Genomic DNA, 20,277 nt, shown 5'->3' with positions numbered 1-20,277 from the left:
CTAAAAGTTCTGCAGCTGTACAAAGACAGCATACCTCCACTGCATGGCCTATTAGTCTCTTGGGCATCTTACATCTTAACAAGGTCTAACCCACGTGAATGACAAAAGTTTACACACCTGGTGGCAATTATACTCCTGCAAAGAGACCGTTGTAGAAGGCTGTGTGTGTGTGTGTTACTGGTTAGGGACCCCTGGTTGTGGATTTTGGGGGCAGAGCTAAATTCAAATCTGCTCTGTCTTTTTAACACACGCCTCATTTCAGCTGCGCCAGTCTGCTCCAGAGCAAGAGCGCAAAACGCACCACAGGATGCTGCAGGAAGAAATGGAGTAACTCTTCTTCCGTTTTTTCTTTTTTTTTCTTTTTTGGAAATATGTTTCCCTGCAGAAATGATGGATGCAATAGACTCCATTGATCCATACAGCCGACCAGCGCGCAGGACACAATGGATAGTGAGCACTTTGGCGTACCATTACGGACTGGACCGGGGAGTGGAGAACGAAATTATAGTTTTGGCCACCGGCTTGGATCAGTATTTACAGGAGATTTTCCACCACATGGACTACCAAGGTGGAGGCAAAATCCCCGTGGAGGACTTTAACATCCTGTGCGAAGTTCTGGGACTGAACAAAGACTCGTCGGAGGACACGGAGTGCGCCGGCGTTTTGGACAATCTGCCCAGCGAGCTCACGTTCAGGCACTTCCACGCGAAACTCTGCGGATACTTCAGCACCAAGGCCGGCTGTCAGTATGAGAACGGCCGGCTGCTGGTCGGCATGGACAGCGAGCACATAGAGACTCAGATCCGCCTCAGGAGCCCCCTGAAGCGGCGAGAGAAGCTGCTGTCTGTGGGCGCCAGCGGCCGGTCCTCCCCTTCCCCGGAGGGACGGCACGCCTCCGGCTGCAAGCTCGGCTCCTGCACCCGGGAGTGCTACGAGGAGATCGTGGCCCTGGAGGAGGCGGAGGACCGGATAGCCAAGCTGGAGGATGAGAATGCGAGTTTGAGGGAGCTGATTGAGGACATGCGAGCTGCGCTTCAGAGCAGTGATGCCCGCTGCTTGGCTCTGCAGGTGAGAAATGCTGGAGGTTGATCCTGTGCATGTATTTTTATTTTATTGTTAGACTTTAGGCTTTAGCAGGGGTGCTCACTAAACTTTAAGAAATGGGGACTCCAATCAACCCTTGCCACCAACTCCTAGTGTAGTTATTTCTTATGCATGATCTATAATGCATTAATTAATGGTTAATAACTGTTAATTAAGCCAAAAATCATCAGAAACGGGTGGGATTACCAGCAGGTAACATGTGGCCCCACAGATTGATCTCTCTTCAGTGGATGTGGCAACTTCTTTTTTTTAATATTAGATTCAACTTTGTCATTGCACAGAGTACAAGTGTAGAGTAGAAATACTTTATTGATCCCTAAGTGGAGATTGTGTTGTGACAGCAGGAAGCAGAAAAAGTGAAGTGACCACAATAGCAAAATATAATATAAACATGTCCATCCATCCGTTATCTATACACCGCTTAATCCTCACTAGGGGTAATATGAATGTAATTGAAACATTTACTAAATTGAAAAATGCACCATAAAGCACTAAGATGACAAAATGCAGTCAGGCATGTAACCAGAAGTGCAAAGCAGCAGTTAAGTGTATTATTTACAGTATGGTATATACAGTATACACAGCATGGTATACACAGTATTACAGTATACACAGTATGGTGTATATACAGTACATTACAGTATATACACAGTGTGGCCAGAGTGCTATGAACACACTGATATATAAATATGTGGATCTACAGGTAAATATAAAAGTAGTCTGAGCAGTAGTATAAACAATATTAATGCTATGAGATACAGTATGTATACAGCAGGAATAGCAGTATGAACACTATAAGTACTATAAACTGTTAAGGTGTTTCTACTACACCACTAAATATGATGTGTTAATTGTGAACCCTTATGGGAGTCTAGTTTGAATAAATCGGCACCAGTATTGGACCTGGTTGCAACTTGGAACCCGACAGGGATCGTATTCAGACAGCAGTATAATTGTGGGTCAGTCACGACCCCTCAACAGATTAGTTCATCTCTGGTCTTCTGCATTTGACCGCTGTAAATGTTCATGAGGTATAAGGTTTTTAAGATGCTCTCTCAGCTCTGCAGATGTGAGTATTACTAAGTTGTTGCACAGATTCCAGCCCACGTGCCCTGCAGCCTCTTAAAGAGAGTAAGTGGTCTTTGTGGGGGTGAACTGCAAATGTGTGCTGCAGGAAGGGAAATGCAGCTTCAGAGCTTTTCAACATTTCTAAGTGTTCACGCCAGTATTCATCTTTAATTGCAACATTACTTACAACTTAAAAAGCTACTAAGAAGCCCATTACCTGTTGCTTATGAATCACTGATGATTCCAGACACAGACAGGATGACTTTCACTTGGATAAAACTAATAATATTGACTATTAATCACAGTGTAGCTACTTTTATTGATAATTTCATTCACATTTACAGCTGCAATTACAGATTATTAGAAAGTAAAAGCTCCAATATCCTTCGTTAATGACTTTTAACTGTGCATATGATGTTTTATTAGAAGAGTGTATGATGACAACAGATATTTTCAGTTTGGTAACCCAAATGTTGTTCTTATTAGTGATTTATGAATGAATCCTTTAGTTTCAGCTTTAAAATCGCACCAGAACTGTACTTGCTTAGCCACATTTCAGTAATTTTAGGCTTGATCTAGTCTCCTCAGGACACCCGTTCCTTCTCTCTTCAGGTCGGACTGTGGAAAAGCCACTCCAAGCACAAACCAGAAGAAGGCTGCTTCATTGCCCACCAGAGACAAGCGGCCCAGAAAAGTGTGGCCGACACCAACGTGAAAAGCAGCACCTACACAGAGCTGAAGAGCTTGCAGAACATTATCCATGAGATCGAGCTGCTTCGTAGCTCCAGAGACCGTCAGGTGGAGGAAGCCATGCTGTCTAATCAGAGACTGGAGCAGGAGCTGTGGAGCTCTAAAGAGGCCATGGCCGCTCTGGAGGACTGTAACCGGGCTCTGAAGAGGGAGCAGGTGGGCATGAGGAGGAAGGTGGAGGAGGCCAGACAGGCGCTGGTCAGTGGACTGGGGAAAGTGAAGGACCTGGAAGCCAAGGCCAGTCATGTGCCAGCGCTGCAGAGCCACATCCTGCAGCTGGAATCGGAGCTCCTCTTCTACAGGTAAAAACACTGGGAACTCACATCCACATGCAGCATTTTGGAATCCACAAGCACAGCTTCATTCTAACACTTTGGCAGTAGGATAGTGGGACACATTGCCACGGCTCAGGAATTTGTCAAGACTCCTCCTCGACACTCACTGCACCATCTTGACTGAATTGCCATTTTATCCTGACATCGTGTTTGTTTTAGCGGAGTTCTTGTTGGGAGGGGAAAGTTGCCGCAGCAGATGCTCAGAGCAGCCAACTCGCAGATCCCTTCTCAAGTCTTTTTCACAAACACAATTGCGTGGTAGAAGCTCATAAAGTGTTTGCGACATCTTAGGTTTTAGATCCTGCTTCATCTCTTCATTGCGACATTTGTTGGTGCAATTGCAGCCACCAGTTGTCAGTCAGCAGAACGGCCTGAAACAAGTAGCAAGAATGTGCCAGCATGTTTGTGCCCATCACAAACAAATTATAAGGAACTGGATATGGGAGTGAAAGGCGTACCCTTATTAAAAAGAAAGATATGCACCTGACACATAATCCAAAGAAGGTTTCTATTATGGTTTTGTTTCTGCATTGGGTGGTCCACTGCACATATGCATTATTGTTTCCTGTGCAGGACCTGCCAAAAAAGTACCTAAAAAATTCTTAATAGAAAGAAGCAGCCACGGAGAGATACAAACCTACCACAAAGAGACACAAAATGACCAAAAATAGATGCAAAATGACCACAGAGAGATACAAAACAGCCACATAGAGACGCAAAACTACAACAGAGAGGCAAAATGATCAAAAATAGACGCAAAATGATCAAAAATGGATGCAAAATCACCACAGAGAGACGCAAAACTACAATAAAGAGACACAAAATGACCAAAAATAGACGCAAAATGATCAAAAATGGATGCAAAATGACCACAGAGAGACACAAAATTACAATAAAGAGACACAAAACGACCAAAAATAGATGCAAGTTGACCATAGAGAGACGCAAAACAGTTACAGAGAGATGCAAAACTACAACAGAGATGCAAACCTACCATAAAGAGACTCAAAATGACCAAAAAAAGATGCGAAATGACCACAGAGAGACACGAAACAGTCACAGAGAGACGCAAAACTACAGCAGAGACACAAAACGACCATGAAGATGCACTTTTTAATAATGGCTGCCTATAGGAAGAATTTTTTGGGGGACATTTTTTTTCATTGCCATACCACAAATGACCACTAGGGGAAATATATCAATAAAATTCTATTCTGTATGCACCTGAGTTAAGTGCTGTGTCCGACAAACAAACATTGCTCAATAGTGGCTCACTGACTCTTAAGTACTTATAGTATTCAGCAACTGTGAATCCCTTGTCAGTCTGGAACCAGGCTAATGCTACATGGTCACAGCCTAAACATTCCTCAGTATGCTTCAGAGAGAAGGCTTGTTGAATCATGTTACAACATCTGAAACCACCTTTTACAACAGCTGAACTGGGGTGACTTTTTTCTGTGACTTTACCATCACATGCATCTTTATGCACCAATTGGTCAAGTGTTTGAAAGTGAGCAGGCAAGACTTCCTCCATCTTCCAACTACTTCCATCACTTCAGGTGTGTACAACTAAGTGATAAATTCAGTCAAGAAGCGACTGTCCAAAGGTCTGATCTGCTATTACCATTTGTACAAGAAACTGAATTTTTGGAAAGAGATCGAATAGGCAGTTTGGCAGCAGGTATAAAAGGTTTTGGCTTTGGACGTCATGTCTTACAAACTAGGTTGTGCGAGACGAAGATGGGACCAGTGAGGATAGTGAAGTCATGTCTTTGTTTTGTCTGGAAACTTTTAGGAAACACAATTTACAGACAGGAAACCGAATGAATTTAATAAATACAAACAATCCAAACAGCTAGGACAATAGCAAGGTGTCCATTCAACTGTACTGCAGATTTTAAATGGCCATTTCTATCAAGTATCATCGGGGCTTGGTCAAGACAGCTGATGGAGTTGATTCTCAGCTGCTTTTACATTCGTGTTGGGTTGATGCATGGAAAGAAACGGCACTACAAGGTCACAGACTGAGTGCATAAATTAGACATAAACCTCTTTTAGGTTCAATCATCGGTCAGATTCTGAGCTAAACAAGTGTCAGACTGTTCACGGTGTCATGTGAAACAAGGGTTTGGTTTGGCAGCTTATTGCATTTGGGGAGGGCCTTCTGCGGCTTGAATCAACCGTAATGAATTATAATTCCCTCTACAGTAGAATAAAATGACTCTGTTTACCTCTGGCTTCATGCCTGGAAAGCTCTGCCATGCTATTTGCGAAGGCTTGATGTGGTTTGCTGTTCTAATTTTCAGCCTTGTTGTGCTTTTAGTTTATTGAACAGGCTTCATGTGTGGCGGGCCGGTCCTGCCTGAGCTCCGCTGCTGTTAGAAACTACTCATTGTGGTGGAAGTAAGGGTGTAATTGGACTTCTAGAGTACAAAGCCATTGGTTTAATGTTTATCTATGTGTCTGTTGTCTCTGCTCCAACCATATGATCAGTGTCTGCAGGTCTGGCTGTCTTAGATGGCAGATGTCTCTAAATGCTTGTAGCATCTACATAATGCTGCTATTATGGAGTCTAAGGCAGTCGAGGGCAAACGGACCTGTAAAGTCCCCACCGCTACCTTATTCTAAATAACATTTAACAGCCACAGTACCTTCGCTTTAACCCTAAATTCCACTAATCTATGCGGACTGCATTCCAAAGTCTTTTCACTGCCCGTCCATTGATGCCCTAATGGCAAATAATTCAACACCACAAAGGCAAGCGAAAGCTCCATTGAGTGAAACCTCAACAGACTGACTGTTCTCATCAGTCTCTGCTCCCAAATGAACAATACCACATAGGCACCCCCATCCTATGGATCTTAGCAACCAAGCCCCATGAATTTTTTTTTCCCCCTGGAAGCCTGAATGCTTACTTTAGTCACATGCCATCGAAGCACAGTGTTAGAGAGGAAAATGCCAGGTGAGGTGTTATTAATATTTGAGAAGGATGCAATGACTTTTTGGTCTCGTTTTACGTCTTTCTCCAAAACTGTGGGACTCTGAGTTAGCTCAATTACTCTTTTTCAACATGCTGTCTCAGTGTGACAAGTTGGATTATATAGGTTTAGAGACACAGTAGTGTGTCAGTGTATGCTCTGCTGAAATGATGACAGGAACTTTATCCCCACGACTTATTTAAAAAAAAAAAAAAAAAAATGCTGTGTCATGTAATGAGATGAAGTCAGATGCTGCTGAATTGTAAGAGAAGGCTTTTAATGTAACCCCTAACCCAACACAATACCAACATGTTTTTGATTTTAAAACATTTAAAGGAAGAGTTTGACACTTTGGAAAATGTATTGATCCATACTGCAGCAGGATTCCAGTTGAATTAGAGGAAGATGCCAACATTTGCACCATTTTGGATGCTCTAATTTAAATGAATAAAGTAAAAAACTAACATGGAATAACGTTTCACAGTTGAGAAGGTATCTTACTTGTTTTACTGTTGCAAGTATACTGTACCTAACTATCAGACAAGCTAAGATAACAATTAAGTAAAATAAATTGTTAAAAAAAAAACACGCTTTCCATTTTAATTTCCTTTTTAGTCCATCCTCGCTAAAACAGTTCTTTATACATTTCTCTAAGATTATGGCTAAAGTTGTGTTGTTCATCTCTCTTGCAGAACTATGCAGCCACAAGTCATAGTGCATATATATATATTCATTGAAAGTAATGTGACTTAAAATGTAAATATTAGCAAAGTATTTTACTAGAAATGCAATTAAAAAATAAACTACGTAACCTAACAAAAATGTATGTGATCTTTGAACTTTCTTTTAATGAAAGTCTCCAAATTTCTGACCAAAAGTATAGAACAGGAGCCAACTAATAGTGCTTTAAAAATACATAGAAATTAAATAAGGCAGTATCAACACAAGAGCATCCTGTGTCATCAGGCCTTGTCAGACCTTTAACCTTGTCAAAAAATAATCCTGACAGCTGTGATGGAGCTCAGGACTCAATCTGAAAGCCACCGCTGTGTAGAAATTGATTCAATTATAGATTATAACCTGTGACTGTGTGTGTGGCTCAGTAATGTGTCGACTTTTACATAAAAGTTATCAGTGTACTCATTCGGGCACTAAGTGCACATATTCAGATGCCGTTAATACATATCTGGCATGTGTAGCCAGTGAAACAGCTGGAAAATCAGTGGAAAAGTCAACAAGGTCTGATCATTTTAATAGTGAGTTTCTGCACTTTTTGTTGCGTTTGCACAGAGCCAGGTGACCTACCTTTCCCCCTCTTATATATGCTAAGCTAAGCTAGCCAACTGCTGTAGGTAACTTTCTGTCCAGTGTAACGTCATTCAAGCGGTACCGGTCCTTTCAGTGTAACTCTTGGCAGCAAAAGCCAAGTATGGAGCTCTTCCTGTACTGTGTGTGATTGACTTTTCTGTGTTTTTTAGCATTTGGTAGTGTGTTTTTTTTCATGTAGAAAATCCCCTTTCAACTTTCCATCAACTTCCCAGCAGAAGTCTGTTTAAAAAAAAAAAAAGTGGTCTTCGGTATGAAACTCCATCGGTGTGTGGGTGTTGTTGCGTAACATGTCTGTGATTGCTTTGGATTGAATGCGAGCAGAGTCAGATGGGAGCGGTGCCTTCAATGGGACTTAATCAACACAGGAAGGCCTTTGTGTAGCTGTGATCGTCTCCAAGTGTTACTTTCAGTTCTGTATTTCTTTCGAGCTCCAGAAGGTAAAGGGAGCCTAAATCAGTCAGTGCAGTCTATAGAGCTCTGTGGGCCAGAAGGATTAGACAATAGGAAGCACAGCGAGGGGAACAAAAAAAGAGATGAGGGGGAGGAAAGCCTACCATCTGGAGGAAGAAGCAAACACTCGACTGTTTGTTCATGAAATGATGGACATGTTTTGCAAAGAGAGGAACGGCTTCATTCATCTTTCTTTTTGCGCCCTGAAGAAAAGACTTAAAGTGGCGAGTCGGAATCACTCATTAAAAGGCAACTTTCATTCAGAACCTCTTTAGTTTTATTATCCCCTTGATTCTTGCTGTCTCACTTTATACAGTCCAGGAATTTCCAGACCGATACCCGGGCGCATGTGTGCAACTTTCAAACTCGCTTTTCGTTTTTTACCAGCACGCCTGCAGCCTTCTTCTCTGTATGGCTCTAACCCCGGGCCCTCTGAAGGCAGGCCCCAGGGGAAGCATAATCTCCCGGCCTTTTCATGCTCCCCGCATGGTGCCTGAGAGCGGAGGGGAGAGGAGGGTTCCTGCAGACCATTTATCTGCCTCGGCACAAGAGCTACAGCATTGTTTGGAGCAGGTGCTGTCACGGCACTCCTGCCCTTTAAATAACGTGGAAAGGACACAGTGGAGGGACGTCTGGGACCTGTGGCATTCTGCTGCTGTTGTTCTTGAACAGCCTTCAAAACCCCCACGCTGCCAAGTGGTCTCATTTTCACACTGAACTGCTGCCCCGCTCTCCCTCTCCCTCTCTCTCTGGTTTTGAAGGTATGCTGACATCAGCAGAAATACATCACACACAAAATATCTTATAAACTCATGCCACCCACCCTCACTGGACTTTTCTCCCACTGCTTTTAATACCCTCGTTTGTTTGACTTTGGGGCTTTCTTTGCACTTTGCTTGCTAAGGAAAGCTCAGCCACCCTCTGTAAATGTTACAGCCATTGGTTTTTGGATTAAGTTCTCAACCGGCGCTAAACAATAATCACATCCCTGAAGCTGCCTTATTTGCTCCTCAGAGACCGACTCATTGTGCGAGCGCGACCCAAGAGGACTTGATTAATAACTGTCAGCTATATAAACAAGACCCCCTCGCCCGTCCCCGTCATGCTGCAGGGCACCAATAAGCAGAGAGCTTCAAGTTCAAGCTCAGGTTTACGGCGTGCCCTCATTTTTAACCTTTGTGGAGAAAGGAGCCTGTCATTGACCGATGACACCTGAAAGAGGAAACTGCTCTAGTGGGAGTGGAGGAGGGTGAATGTTAATGGGGGGGGGGATGTGTTGATGGAAAGTTCACTTGGGTGTCACGCTGTGATAAACACAGGGAGACTCTGGGTGTCCCTGCTGCAACAACAAACAGCGAGACGACCCCCACGCAGGCCCAGAGAACAGCTGTAAAGTTCTGCTAATGGAATACAGGATGCTATCAATTAGAAATGCCCTGATGTGGCGCAACAGAACTACACGGAACAATGTCGTGTAAGCGCTTTTCACTACCAATGGCTTAAATCACACCAAGAATACAGCAATCTAAAAATTACAGCATGGCACAGAGTTCTTCATTTGTTTGTTTTCCTTGAGCTTCTTCAAAGTTTCAATCTGATTTTGTCTTGATCAGCCAAAAGTTGCCGTTGATACAAGAATCTGATTTTTTTTTTTTTTAAATATGAAAAGGAAATGTGAAACTGATGAACCTACCTGTTGAAACCATCAGTCTTGAGTTTCCAGCAGCTACGTTTGACTATTTGTGCCTTTATTCTCCTTTGTTTAGATCATATTTCTTTTATTCTGTGTTCAAAATGCTAACTTTTGCCAAAGTTGTAGACTTAAGCTTAATTTGTTTTTTCTGGCACTTGAGGGCAGACGACGATAAAAAAACATATTCGATTTACATAGACAGTTGCTTTTTAACGCATCTAGAAGACTCAGAGCAATGTTTGCTGTCATGTGTCTAGTTTCCTCTTTTCACTCTGTTCTGGCCTTGATTTCAGGTAAATATGGGGCTCTATAGGTGCTAAATGCTCAATACTCTAACCAGTTAGTCAGTAACTCTGCCTTTCGGCTGTTTGGTGCTGGGAAAATAACATTTAATAGCTTTTTTTTTTTTTAAACTGAAAATAACCACCAAAAAATCAACAAGAGCAGCAAAATGGTGAATTTAGTCTGCAGAAGATGCTAAAGTAAAGAAACTGCAAAATATTAACACAATTCCTTTCACATTACAGGCAGCTGTTTGATTTTTATTTATTTTTTTAATGAATATAGAAACATTCATTTGTGCAACTTGAAGTTTTTCTTTTGTGCACAAAATGTAAATGTTCCCTCTGGCTGAGGAGGCATTTTAATCAGTATGAGTGCATATGTACCATTAAGCTTTGCTGCCGCTTGGTGCTGGGAAGGTTGCATACGATGAGTTTATCAAAGCTTTTTCACAGAAAACTAAAGCCAACAAAATTAGACCAGTGACAGTGATTAAAAATGGCTGCAGAACCAAAACACACAGCTGAAAGATGCTAAAATGTTCCACAGAGCTGGGACAACCTTAATCACATGTTAATTTTTCATTATGAGTGAGTCTTTTCACATAAGATATTGACATTCGATATATTCTTGCTATAAAAATATTGACTAGTGCGGCTTTAACTTCTTGCTGCAGAAATTGTTTCATATATTAACTAATGTGTATCGTGAACATTTACCATCAAGGTAATGAGTTCAGTTTGAACAGTTTTGTCAGTCACATATGCAGAAACACAACACTAATATTATACTTTGAGTCTGCAGTGTATTCTACCTTTCCTCTTTCTCAGCAAAAATGAGTAAATAGATTTTTATTTTGGCAGGTCAAACATATCCATGCTGGCACATTTTGCAAAGAGCGCCGTCTGCTGAAAAGCTGATCACATTTAGTCTGTGTCTGCTGCATCCCACAGTCTAACCACTATCCAAGATGTCTGCCTGGACTACTTTCAGGTGACACTGCTCATCCAGTTGGAATTCCCACAGTCAGCAGCACCAGAACCCTTCATGGTACCCCCTGCTGCCAAAGCGTGTGATGAGAAACCTTCAAATATCAATTCTAGTGGCAAAAAAAATAGCTTTCAGTTCAGAGGTGCCCCTGAATCCTGTGTGCGTGTCAGAGGCTCGATCCAGAAGCCGTGGCCTCGCTACTGCTTTTCTGCAGCGTTTATTGGACACAGGCTGCAGCCTTCGTCCAACCACTGTCAATTAAAGAGCAATTAGTCACACCGAGGCCTGCATTTGAAACAGCCTCATTCCAGAGTCCGAGTGTCTCCACGGCAACCAGCAGAGTTTTGTGTGTGTGTGTGTGTGTGTTCACGTCCATGTCGATCCGACTGCCGGCCTTCATGAACCCACCTCCTTTCCTTCACGGCGGCCCCCCACCGTAACTTAAACACAACTCGCTGATTGATTGTTTGAAATCAACGCTGCAATTATTGACCTTCGCTGAAATCATGTGTTTCTTTTCCAAGGAAAGCTGCAGCAGAACCAACGTATGATGTCGTCTTACGGCACCGTCTGCCTCGTGCCAATAGGATATAAGCATGAGTGCTCTGAGACTTTTTTCCTTTTTTTTTTTCAGACAGCGAGGCTGCTGAAAATCTTTTCGAGATTTTCTCTTTTTTTTTTTTTTTTCCTTCAGCAAGACATCATCATCTGGAAACACTTATTCTGTGATTTATGAAGGCCCCCTATCGGATTTCCCCCCAACACAAAAGAGCAGACAGCAGAAGAAACCTAGAAAACTCAAACCATTACAGAACGATTGATCTGCCCAAACTGCAGCCTCAGGTTTTTTTTTTTTTTATATCTGGAGCGAATGTTTGTATGTGACATAAGGGAATACATGAAGTATAAACTAAAAGAAATACAGATTTATTTTTTCATCTGCAGATCAGGAGACGCATAACTGTGGTTTAGAAAACTGTATGTTGCTCTTAAAAATGTCGTTTCCTTCAGTGTGTTTTTACCTCTTGCAAGCCGACTCCTGCACATTAATACTGCATTCTACCACTGACCCACTTTACTGTAAAAATGCCTTAAAGATACAATGTCTGGCTTCAATTACCCCACCCAGATTTGGCATACAACATCACAGGCCTCTATAAAATTATCATGGCGGTTGTAGATGTGGCGTAATACACACTCCCTTGTGTTACATGATATGTTCCCTTTGATGCTGGGAATTGGTTTTGACTGAACTTTTCTCATCTGTGCAAATTTGAAGAGCAGTTTTTTCGCCCCTTCGGTCTCTGTCAGTCACTGTCACAGCAGCAGCAGCACAGAGGGGGGATTAGCCGAGAACTCACTGTGCTCTCTTTTAAGGTCGGAAGTGTCAAAACTACAACTTCCAAGCAGCACCAGGGCGGAGCAGCAGCTGAGCGTCGGCGGCAGGCTGAACCAGAGATGCTGCTTGGACGCCCAACACGACCGCTGCTCCCCGACAGGTCGCGCTGTCACCACCCCGGACAAGAGTAAGACCTTTTTTTTTTTTTTTTTTTCCCCTCAAAAGTGCAGAATGCTAATGTTAGCCTCACTTTGTGCTTTTCATGCATTACCTTAAATGCAAGTCTCAGAGGCAAGCTTTGGATTTTCAGAAAAGTCATTAGGTGACCATTTTAAAAGGCACTTAGCCTGATTTTAAATGCATTTCCTGAATAATCAAAGACTCTTCTAACCATCTGGACAACAAAACAATGCAGTCTGGTACACTAAAAGTAAAAAATGCTGTTTCTCAAGTAATACGTTTCTTACACAGAATCGAAGGCAGCACTGCAAGTGACTGGCTATGGACTGTGCTACGTTCATTTCATTCGTTTTATTATTTTCTATAACTATAGAGAAAATGTATATTTTATTCATGTTAGCCTTTCCTTCAAAAAGGAGTGTTTACATACACACACATTACCTTTCCTCTGTGAGAAGACTGATTCTTTTACATTTTATTTCCCCAACAAGCTTTGGGGTTTCGTCACAGACCTTTTCTTTTCTGATATCTTTCTCTGTGCTTGTGTTTCGTTTTGACTATTAAATTTTTCTTGCCTGTTTCTTTGGGTTTCACTTTCGCCTGCTCTCTGTGTTTTTGTACTTCTGTTGGTAGTAAAGGCTCTTTTGCACTGTAGTCACTTTGACCGGGAATGAAGGACCGCGCTGCCTTCACAACAGAGTTTAAATTATTTCATTAGTCTCAGAAAAGTCCCTGCGTGACTGCTGGTCATGTTTTAAAAGTACACAGACTTTCTCACAGCCCTGAACATCTCTGACTGACCAAATACTCCCGTTTTGTTTTTTTATTTCAGCCACTGTTTTTAAAAATCTTTACCTGTAGATGCAGTTTATTCTTTGCTCATTAACGTGGAGTTACAGAGGAAAGCATACGACAGATGGACCAACAACAAATACAAACACTTGACCTGTACAAGCAGCTGCTGCATTTTCACATGTCGGCGTACTAATTAGTCTCATCATTGTGGGTCTTTAGACTGCAGTGGGAATGCAGACAACCACCGGTATGAAGCAGCCTTTTAGGTGCCCAAAGAAAATTCCAGAGACTAAAAGTTCTGGGTACTTGAGGTGGAAACGCAGCTTAAGTAAAGTTTGCCTTTTGTTTTTTCCACATCTTCTCTGAAGTGTTTTCTTAACATGTTTCTGTTTAATCAAACCACAGTGCTGTGGATTAATGTGGCAATGACGAGTGTTACAGACGGGCCTTTCTCCAGGCCAGCTGGGTTTTACTTTTTATTTTAAATATCAACTCTCAATTGTATGTATAATAATTAATTGATCATTATATTTAAAAATAAATCTAAAATAGCCGAAGTCTCCTCCTGTTTAGTCCAAAAACAGAGAACATCAGTTTGAAGTGTTAAAGCATAAAACAGAGAAAAGCATCAAATAACTGATGAATCAAGTAGATTCAAGCCTTTTTTACTCTGGACCTCTGGCTTCTACTATCTGTGACAGCTTGATAGTAATTATAAGTACGTTAATGCTGATGGTGTGTCGTGGTGTCCAGTGGAGGAGCAGCTGTTTCGGTCGGTGGAAGGCCAGGCAGCCTCAGACGAAGAGGAGGACAAGTGGACCGGAGATCAGCAGAGGCGGGTGGACGAGGTGAAGAGGATCCTGACCAGACTGTCCTGTTGTGGGGAAAGGTACAGCACACCTGAAATAATCAGGTTCCTCCTGCTCGACCACCTCTGATTTGTTTGAAACCTTTGTGTCGTAAACTATGGATATTTAAAATGGTGTCTGTGAAATTTTAGTGGCTGAAATATTCACTGTTGTTCCCCATCGTGCTGTTGATTCAGGATCTTAGTTATAGAGGAGTTACATGTGGAGATGTTCAGAAACTTTAACACTCTACTTGGATTAGGTTATCTACCAATATGTACATGTATTGTGGTACAACTTGTCATGAACGTTAAACAAAAATAAGTATTTTTATGACCGAGTATATTATATTTAAAAGTATTGTGTAGCTTTTCTTTTTTGTTAGTGACATGCAGCTACATGTGGTTTAGAAAATATCAAAAGCTGACAATCATTTTTTTTTGTTAATGTGCGCAAAGATGGAACTTTAATGACAACTTCTTTTGGTTTCACATTTCCACTCACCCAGATTAAGAGACTGTTTGATCTACTTTCTGAGTCAATCACATGATGAAACATGACGGTGAAAATTTCAGGCTTTTGTCTTTAATAGAATCAAGAATTTCCTTCATAATTAATAAAGTTCTATCTTATCTAACCTTATCCTAATAGCTTCTGAGCCAGTGTCGTTTTAAACATAGCCTGTGTGTATTATTACTGTTCTTTCTTCACCTATGACCTTTGCTGATTTCACCTTTTTGGTGGCGTTAGATTGTGGAAAATGGCTTTATCTGAGCTTTTTAAAGAAAAACAACCACCTCTTGTTGAGGAAAACAAGGTTAATGAGAGTGAATGAGTACTATCTGGTCCCTAAAATGAAAGTAATAAGTCTAAAGAGGCTAAAAAGTTCTGCAGAATTAGGCGATCATTCTGTCAACTTCCCCTCAGTTATGTTCTCAGTACATGTGCTCATTTGAATAATCACAAATATGAGTAATACTTAATTTCACACACCAGTCAGCCACAGTATTATAACTACCTGGGTAATATTGTACCATCAGAACAGTTCTGACTCGTTGGCCATGAACATGGGACCTGTTGTGGTGTTCTGTGGCATGTGGCACTGGGACAATGGGTCCTGTGGGTTGCAGGTTGGGGCCTTTTGTGGATCTAGTTTGTTCAAGTGCATCTTAGGATGCTTTATAATGTCGTGAGACATCAGCTCAACAGCTTGTGCTCTTAGTTTTGTTCCTCAAGCTGTTCTTGTTGCAGTTCATGCAGTGTGGTGGGACACATTGTCCTTCTAGGGGAGGCCGCTGATGTCTGGGAGTGCTGGTATCATTACTGCCTCCCTGAACAATGTGTAGTACATGTCAAAGTGACATCCACATGAATACCGAGACAAGATTTCCCAGCAGAACATTGTGTTATAATGAGACGGTCAATGCCATTCTTTTTTTTAACCTTACTGTGGTTTCAATGTTGTGGCTCATTGGTGTATTTCATCTTCTTGTGTGCCAAAGTGTTTATATTTTGCACAAATACAATGAAGTCTGCCACAAGTAAAGAAAAATAATAGAGATAGAGACGCTTATACAGAAATGAAAATACACCGCTACAAAACAATATTCAGCCATTAAACGATTGTCTATAACCACTTGACCTTTAAAGGGTCATGAGGGTTTTCAGCCTATCTAATGTCAATCACAGGGCTAATGCATATATAAAGTATCTAATGTTGTGTTCATGTAAAAGTCTGAAGGATTAGCGACAAAACTAAGAAATGTTGTCAATGCCTGATCCAAAACACACTCGTAGACATCTTAAATGGATTGTTTTAGCACCAAGCAGCAGATTTCCAGCAACGCTCATTCTTTCTATTGTGCTGAAATGTTACCATGTAGGTACAGACATTGAATAATGACTAAGCAAACCAAAAACTAATGCTCAGAAACAACCTGCCATAAGATGCATCACCGCCTCAGACAGCTACTGCAGCTCCCAGCTTGACTGACTTCCTGTTTTCTGCCATGTGTTCCTATCCAGGTGCGATGACAAGACATTCAAGAAGCTGATGTCTAATTTCGGGAGCTCGAGAAGCGAAGAAAGCTGCAGCGCAGTGGTGGAGCTCTTGGAAAGGGTGACCAGGTTGCATAAGCAGCTGGAGTTGAAAGAAAGCAAAGCAGAGATGGACATGGACCAGGTACAAACCACCACAGACCACCGTCGCACCAGGACGGGCTCCTGCTGTGTCTGCTCCGTCCGTTTATACGAAAATGTTCTCTCTGGCCTCGCTTTACGTCTTAAGTCATTTTGCAGCTTTGTGTACTGCGTTAAACTAGATTAGAGAGGACTGGTTAAGGTTGTTATGAAAGTGGAGGGCTTCAAAGGCAAAAACCACAGCTAATGGTATGATCCTGCAGCTTCCACCGAACCAAACCACCAGCAGCGGCTGCACAGCCTCCCTGTGCGTGCGTGTGTGGGTGTGTTTGCAGCTGTTTCTCACTGGAGCCGACCACAGAAACACTCCCCCCTCCTCCAAACTTGTTGCCGCATGACACTTATATCATGAATTAAAGCTCTCTCGTTACAGACGAGTAGTATTTTCACAACACAGGAAGACGGGCAGAAAGGGGGGACCGTGACGTAGTGCGTTCCCAGAACATCTCAGCACTCAAAGAGGAAAAGTTAAAACTAAACAAAGTCCCGACTGTGAGGCTTTGTTTATGAGCAGGATGTGTGGGGTGAGACCTTTGTCCTTCAATACGCCATGACGTAAAGGTGAGCTGCAGGGACTTCCAACTTCTTTGGAAGGGAAAAACCAGCAAAATGTGGACTTAAACTCAACACAACCCATAACATATGACTCACATTTAAACTAGGTGTATTTATTTTTGCGTTAAGATGTTTAGCAGGCCTGCGCGGTGACATTTTCACATCTTCAACAGTGACATATCCCACTGCTTTTGGAATCCGCTCGAATTCTGTACAGTCCAAGAATATGTCTCGACAAGATTTTTTCTTTTTTGTGAACAAGTATAATGTGTTTATCCAAAGTCATAGAGTGCCAAAGTGCTCCAGTGTTGTACAGAGTGTATTAAGAAAATCTCATCAGAGTCTCACTGTTGTACTGGGTGACGTGTTCCTTAACTCCCATCTGCGCTGTCCTGCTGCTGGAAATAGCAAAATGCTGAAATGAGTTCTCCAACAAATGCACTTCTTTTCTCCTGCTTGGGCAACGTTTGCAAAAAACAACTACAACTTTTTGGAGAAGTTTGTGTGTCCTCCTGTTTCAAGACATGTTTTCTAAAAATGTCCCTAAACGAAGTACGAAATATTCATGAAAATGTATAGGAATGTTTTAAAAGAACAGAGTTTCCTGTAAGATGACTGCAGATGCCATGCAGCGGGGCATTAAGGACTGCGTTTGGGTCTGCTGTGTCTTCCAGATGAAGGACTCCCTGATGCAGGAGCTGCAGCAGAAGGCCGAGGAGACGGAGCTGCTTCAGATGGAGCTGCAGATGCTGGAGACGGAGAGGGTTCGCCTGTCGCTGGTGGAGGAGAAGCTCGTGGACATCCTGCAGCTCCTCCAGCAGCTCAGAGACCTGGTTAGTCACAGGTTCAGGCTGTCTGAGTTGGATTTTTGAACTGAAGCTCCAACTAGCAGATACTGTTTATTCACAATTTTATTTATTAATTTGACATTTTAAAACTCTGACATACTGTTATGATTTTTAGTGTTGTGACAAATCTTGTTGCCAGCAGTTCATCCAACATGTGAACCAAACTTTAAGTTCATGATAGTCATTGGTAGTTGAAAGAAATCTACCTATGCTCTAGTGGAAGGATTTTTTTTTTTTTTGAGACATCAGAAAGGAAAACTGCATCGTCTGTTTAGATTCCCAGTCACTGAGGTCATGGTAATCCTAAGAGCTTCAGCAAAAAGCAACTTTACTTCCCTTTCTGGTCCTTAAATACATTTCATTTTTCCATTTTGAAACTGAGGAACCCTCTTTGATGAGATGAGATCAAATCAGGTTTAGCTGTACATACACAGTAGTACAGGCAAGATGAAAGAGTTTCTTCAGGATCCAATAACTTAAAGCAATTTAAAGATGAGATAAGATAAAATAAACTTAATTGAGATGAGATGCATGTTAGTTTAATGAAGACAATATACAAGGCGTGATGAATGTACCTATGGATATGTGCATATATGACACGAGTAGTGAAATGTGTTCAAGAACCAACATTTAAAGTCACTTTTTACTGAAGCTCTTAGAATTAATTAGTGTTGTCACAGGACAAACCTCCAGACAATAACTTTGTGACACTTTCAAATTAAAAGTTTATTTGACCTGTTGAATCAACAAACACATCGTACCTGTCGAGTAAGATGTCATAAGAGTTTGTCTGTTCTTATGTGATCTAAGCAGCCCGTCCCTTGACGAAGATGTGTGAAAGGTGTTGCAGTAACCAGAGTTAGTTTTTCCATCTATTGCCTGTTATGTGCCTGATCTGAGAACAGCTTTCTCTCTCTCGTTTCAGAACGTCTCACGGAGGTCTCTCGGGAAAATCTTGCTCAGCACATTGGAGTCTTGCAGCGACCCGCAACACGGTTAGTCGAGCTGGCTGGCGACGCCCAATAAAATCAATACAAGCCACGTGAAATGCAGCAGTGAAAATTTACAGTTAGCCGGGGCAGGGACTTGAATCAAGTTCCTTGTCGGGTCACCTGTAAGTCGACTCCCGCAGAGGTCACATCTGCTCTGTTTTTACACAGGCAAAGCCCACATTCTGGAGGTGCTCAACGCTCTCTATCATGAGCTGGCTGCTTGTGAGATTCTGTCTACTGGGGGACCTTTGGAGAGGACGCAGAGTCAGCAGTCTCTCAATGGCCTCATCATCTCCTGCTAAGCAAGACTGCCTCCTGGTGGGCGCAGAACGCTCTAACATCTTCCTCACGGACACTGAAAACCTAATGGTGGTCAAAAATCAAGCTGATGTGTATATTGTATTATACTGTAGCTTATATACGCTGTTCATCATATCTTATATAAAGGGACGTTAGCCTAGAATTATTGTACCGAAGATAAAAATGAAATTCTTGTTTATACAGGTTTTTTTTTTTTTTCCCCCTCAAGAGCTTTTATTGCACATTCATGATCCACTAGGGAATGCTTTTGTGATTAATTGTTCTACAACAGACTTATTAATGTGAAAATGTGGAAATAAGCTCAACTTTAAAGGAGTGTAAAGTGCTCCACTAGACAACAGGCCAATGACATGCTCGGTAAAAGATTTTAAAGGTTCACAAACCTGCATTTTAAAATCAGATGAGTTGAGGGGATTTTGTTTTTATAAAATGCCGATGCAGACTATACCGAGGAATGCAACCGATGTTTGACCAACTCTGTAGACCACAGCTGGTGTGCACAACACTGAGTTTTATACCAGGGGTCCTTATTAAACATGTAATGTTCAGAACCATCAACCACATTGTAGCATCACATGAGCTGGACCAATAAAACATCATTGCAATTTTGTAAATACTGAATGTTCATTTCTTTTTGCACATTTTCTTAAATGTTATTCCACTTTTTTTTTTTTTAAGCTTTGACCTTGTCACACAGCCCTCATCAGGATATAGATTGGGTGCATTTTTTTTCAAGCAACAATTACCAAGCTGATGTATCCACAATCTATTAATACTAAACCAGTAAATCTGCGATGGGCAGTGTTTTTCGGCAGCATTGGGGGCAAAAAAAATTCACACCAGCATTTCAAGCCATTGTCATTGAAGTGATCTGAGAAGAAACTTTTGCCACTTTTGCTGCCTGTTAGATTAACATATATGCTTGTCCGGTGGGATTGGGTCTAGGCAGAGTCGGGAGAGAGAAGAGCTGCAGACGGACGTTTGTATTTTCTAATTCTTCCCTTTATCGCCTTTTCTAGATTTCAGCCACTATAGCTTTAATGATGCATTGCAATAAGCTGACTGTGCAAAAATAGCTTGTTTTATGCTTCTCCTATTGTTGTGTTTGAAAACAGAATTTTAGAAAAAGCTGCTGCACAATATACCTGACTCTGCTTCATGATGAGTGAAGTTAAATGCAATATTTTTTTTCTTTTACTGTGAGCAGAAAAAATGCTGTAT

The 20,277-nt window shown here is 41.7% G+C and overlaps 1 protein-coding gene across 1 annotated transcript; it reads left to right on the top strand.

Annotated features, from left to right (window-relative positions):
• The first annotated feature begins 331 nt into the window (after positions 1-331).
• Positions 332-19,670, top strand: LOC103372067 (EF-hand and coiled-coil domain-containing protein 1). The gene is made up of 8 exons (XM_008301604.1): positions 332-1,068; positions 2,785-3,224; positions 12,357-12,505; positions 14,047-14,182; positions 16,167-16,323; positions 17,570-17,728; positions 18,669-18,738; positions 18,904-19,670. The coding sequence occupies exons 1-8, from the start codon at positions 388-390 to the stop codon at positions 19,035-19,037; spliced, it is 1,926 nt and encodes a 641-aa protein (XP_008299826.1). The 5' UTR covers positions 332-387; the 3' UTR covers positions 19,038-19,670.
• Positions 19,671-20,277: the final 607 nt, after the last annotated feature.

The sequence above is a fragment of the Stegastes partitus genome, unplaced genomic scaffold (genome assembly GCF_000690725.1).
Source record: "Stegastes partitus isolate 25-593 unplaced genomic scaffold, Stegastes_partitus-1.0.2 Scaffold1690, whole genome shotgun sequence".
Lineage (NCBI taxonomy): Eukaryota > Metazoa > Chordata > Actinopteri > Pomacentridae > Stegastes > Stegastes partitus.
Note: the sequence above shows the minus strand (reverse complement) of the source record. Positions and strands in the feature narration are given on the sequence as shown.

Bases quoted from the DNA above. Each gene is read 5' to 3' on its own strand.
- LOC103372067 (XM_008301604.1), top strand. From the start codon at position 388: ATGATGGATGCAATAGACTCCATTGATCCATACAGCCGACCAGCGCGC. The intron at 16,324-17,569 runs GTACAAACCACC...TGTGTCTTCCAG, and splicing joins CAGAGATGGACATGGACCAG to ATGAAGGACTCCCTGATGCA. The intron at 17,729-18,668 runs GTTAGTCACAGG...CTCTCGTTTCAG, and splicing joins TCCAGCAGCTCAGAGACCTG to AACGTCTCACGGAGGTCTCT.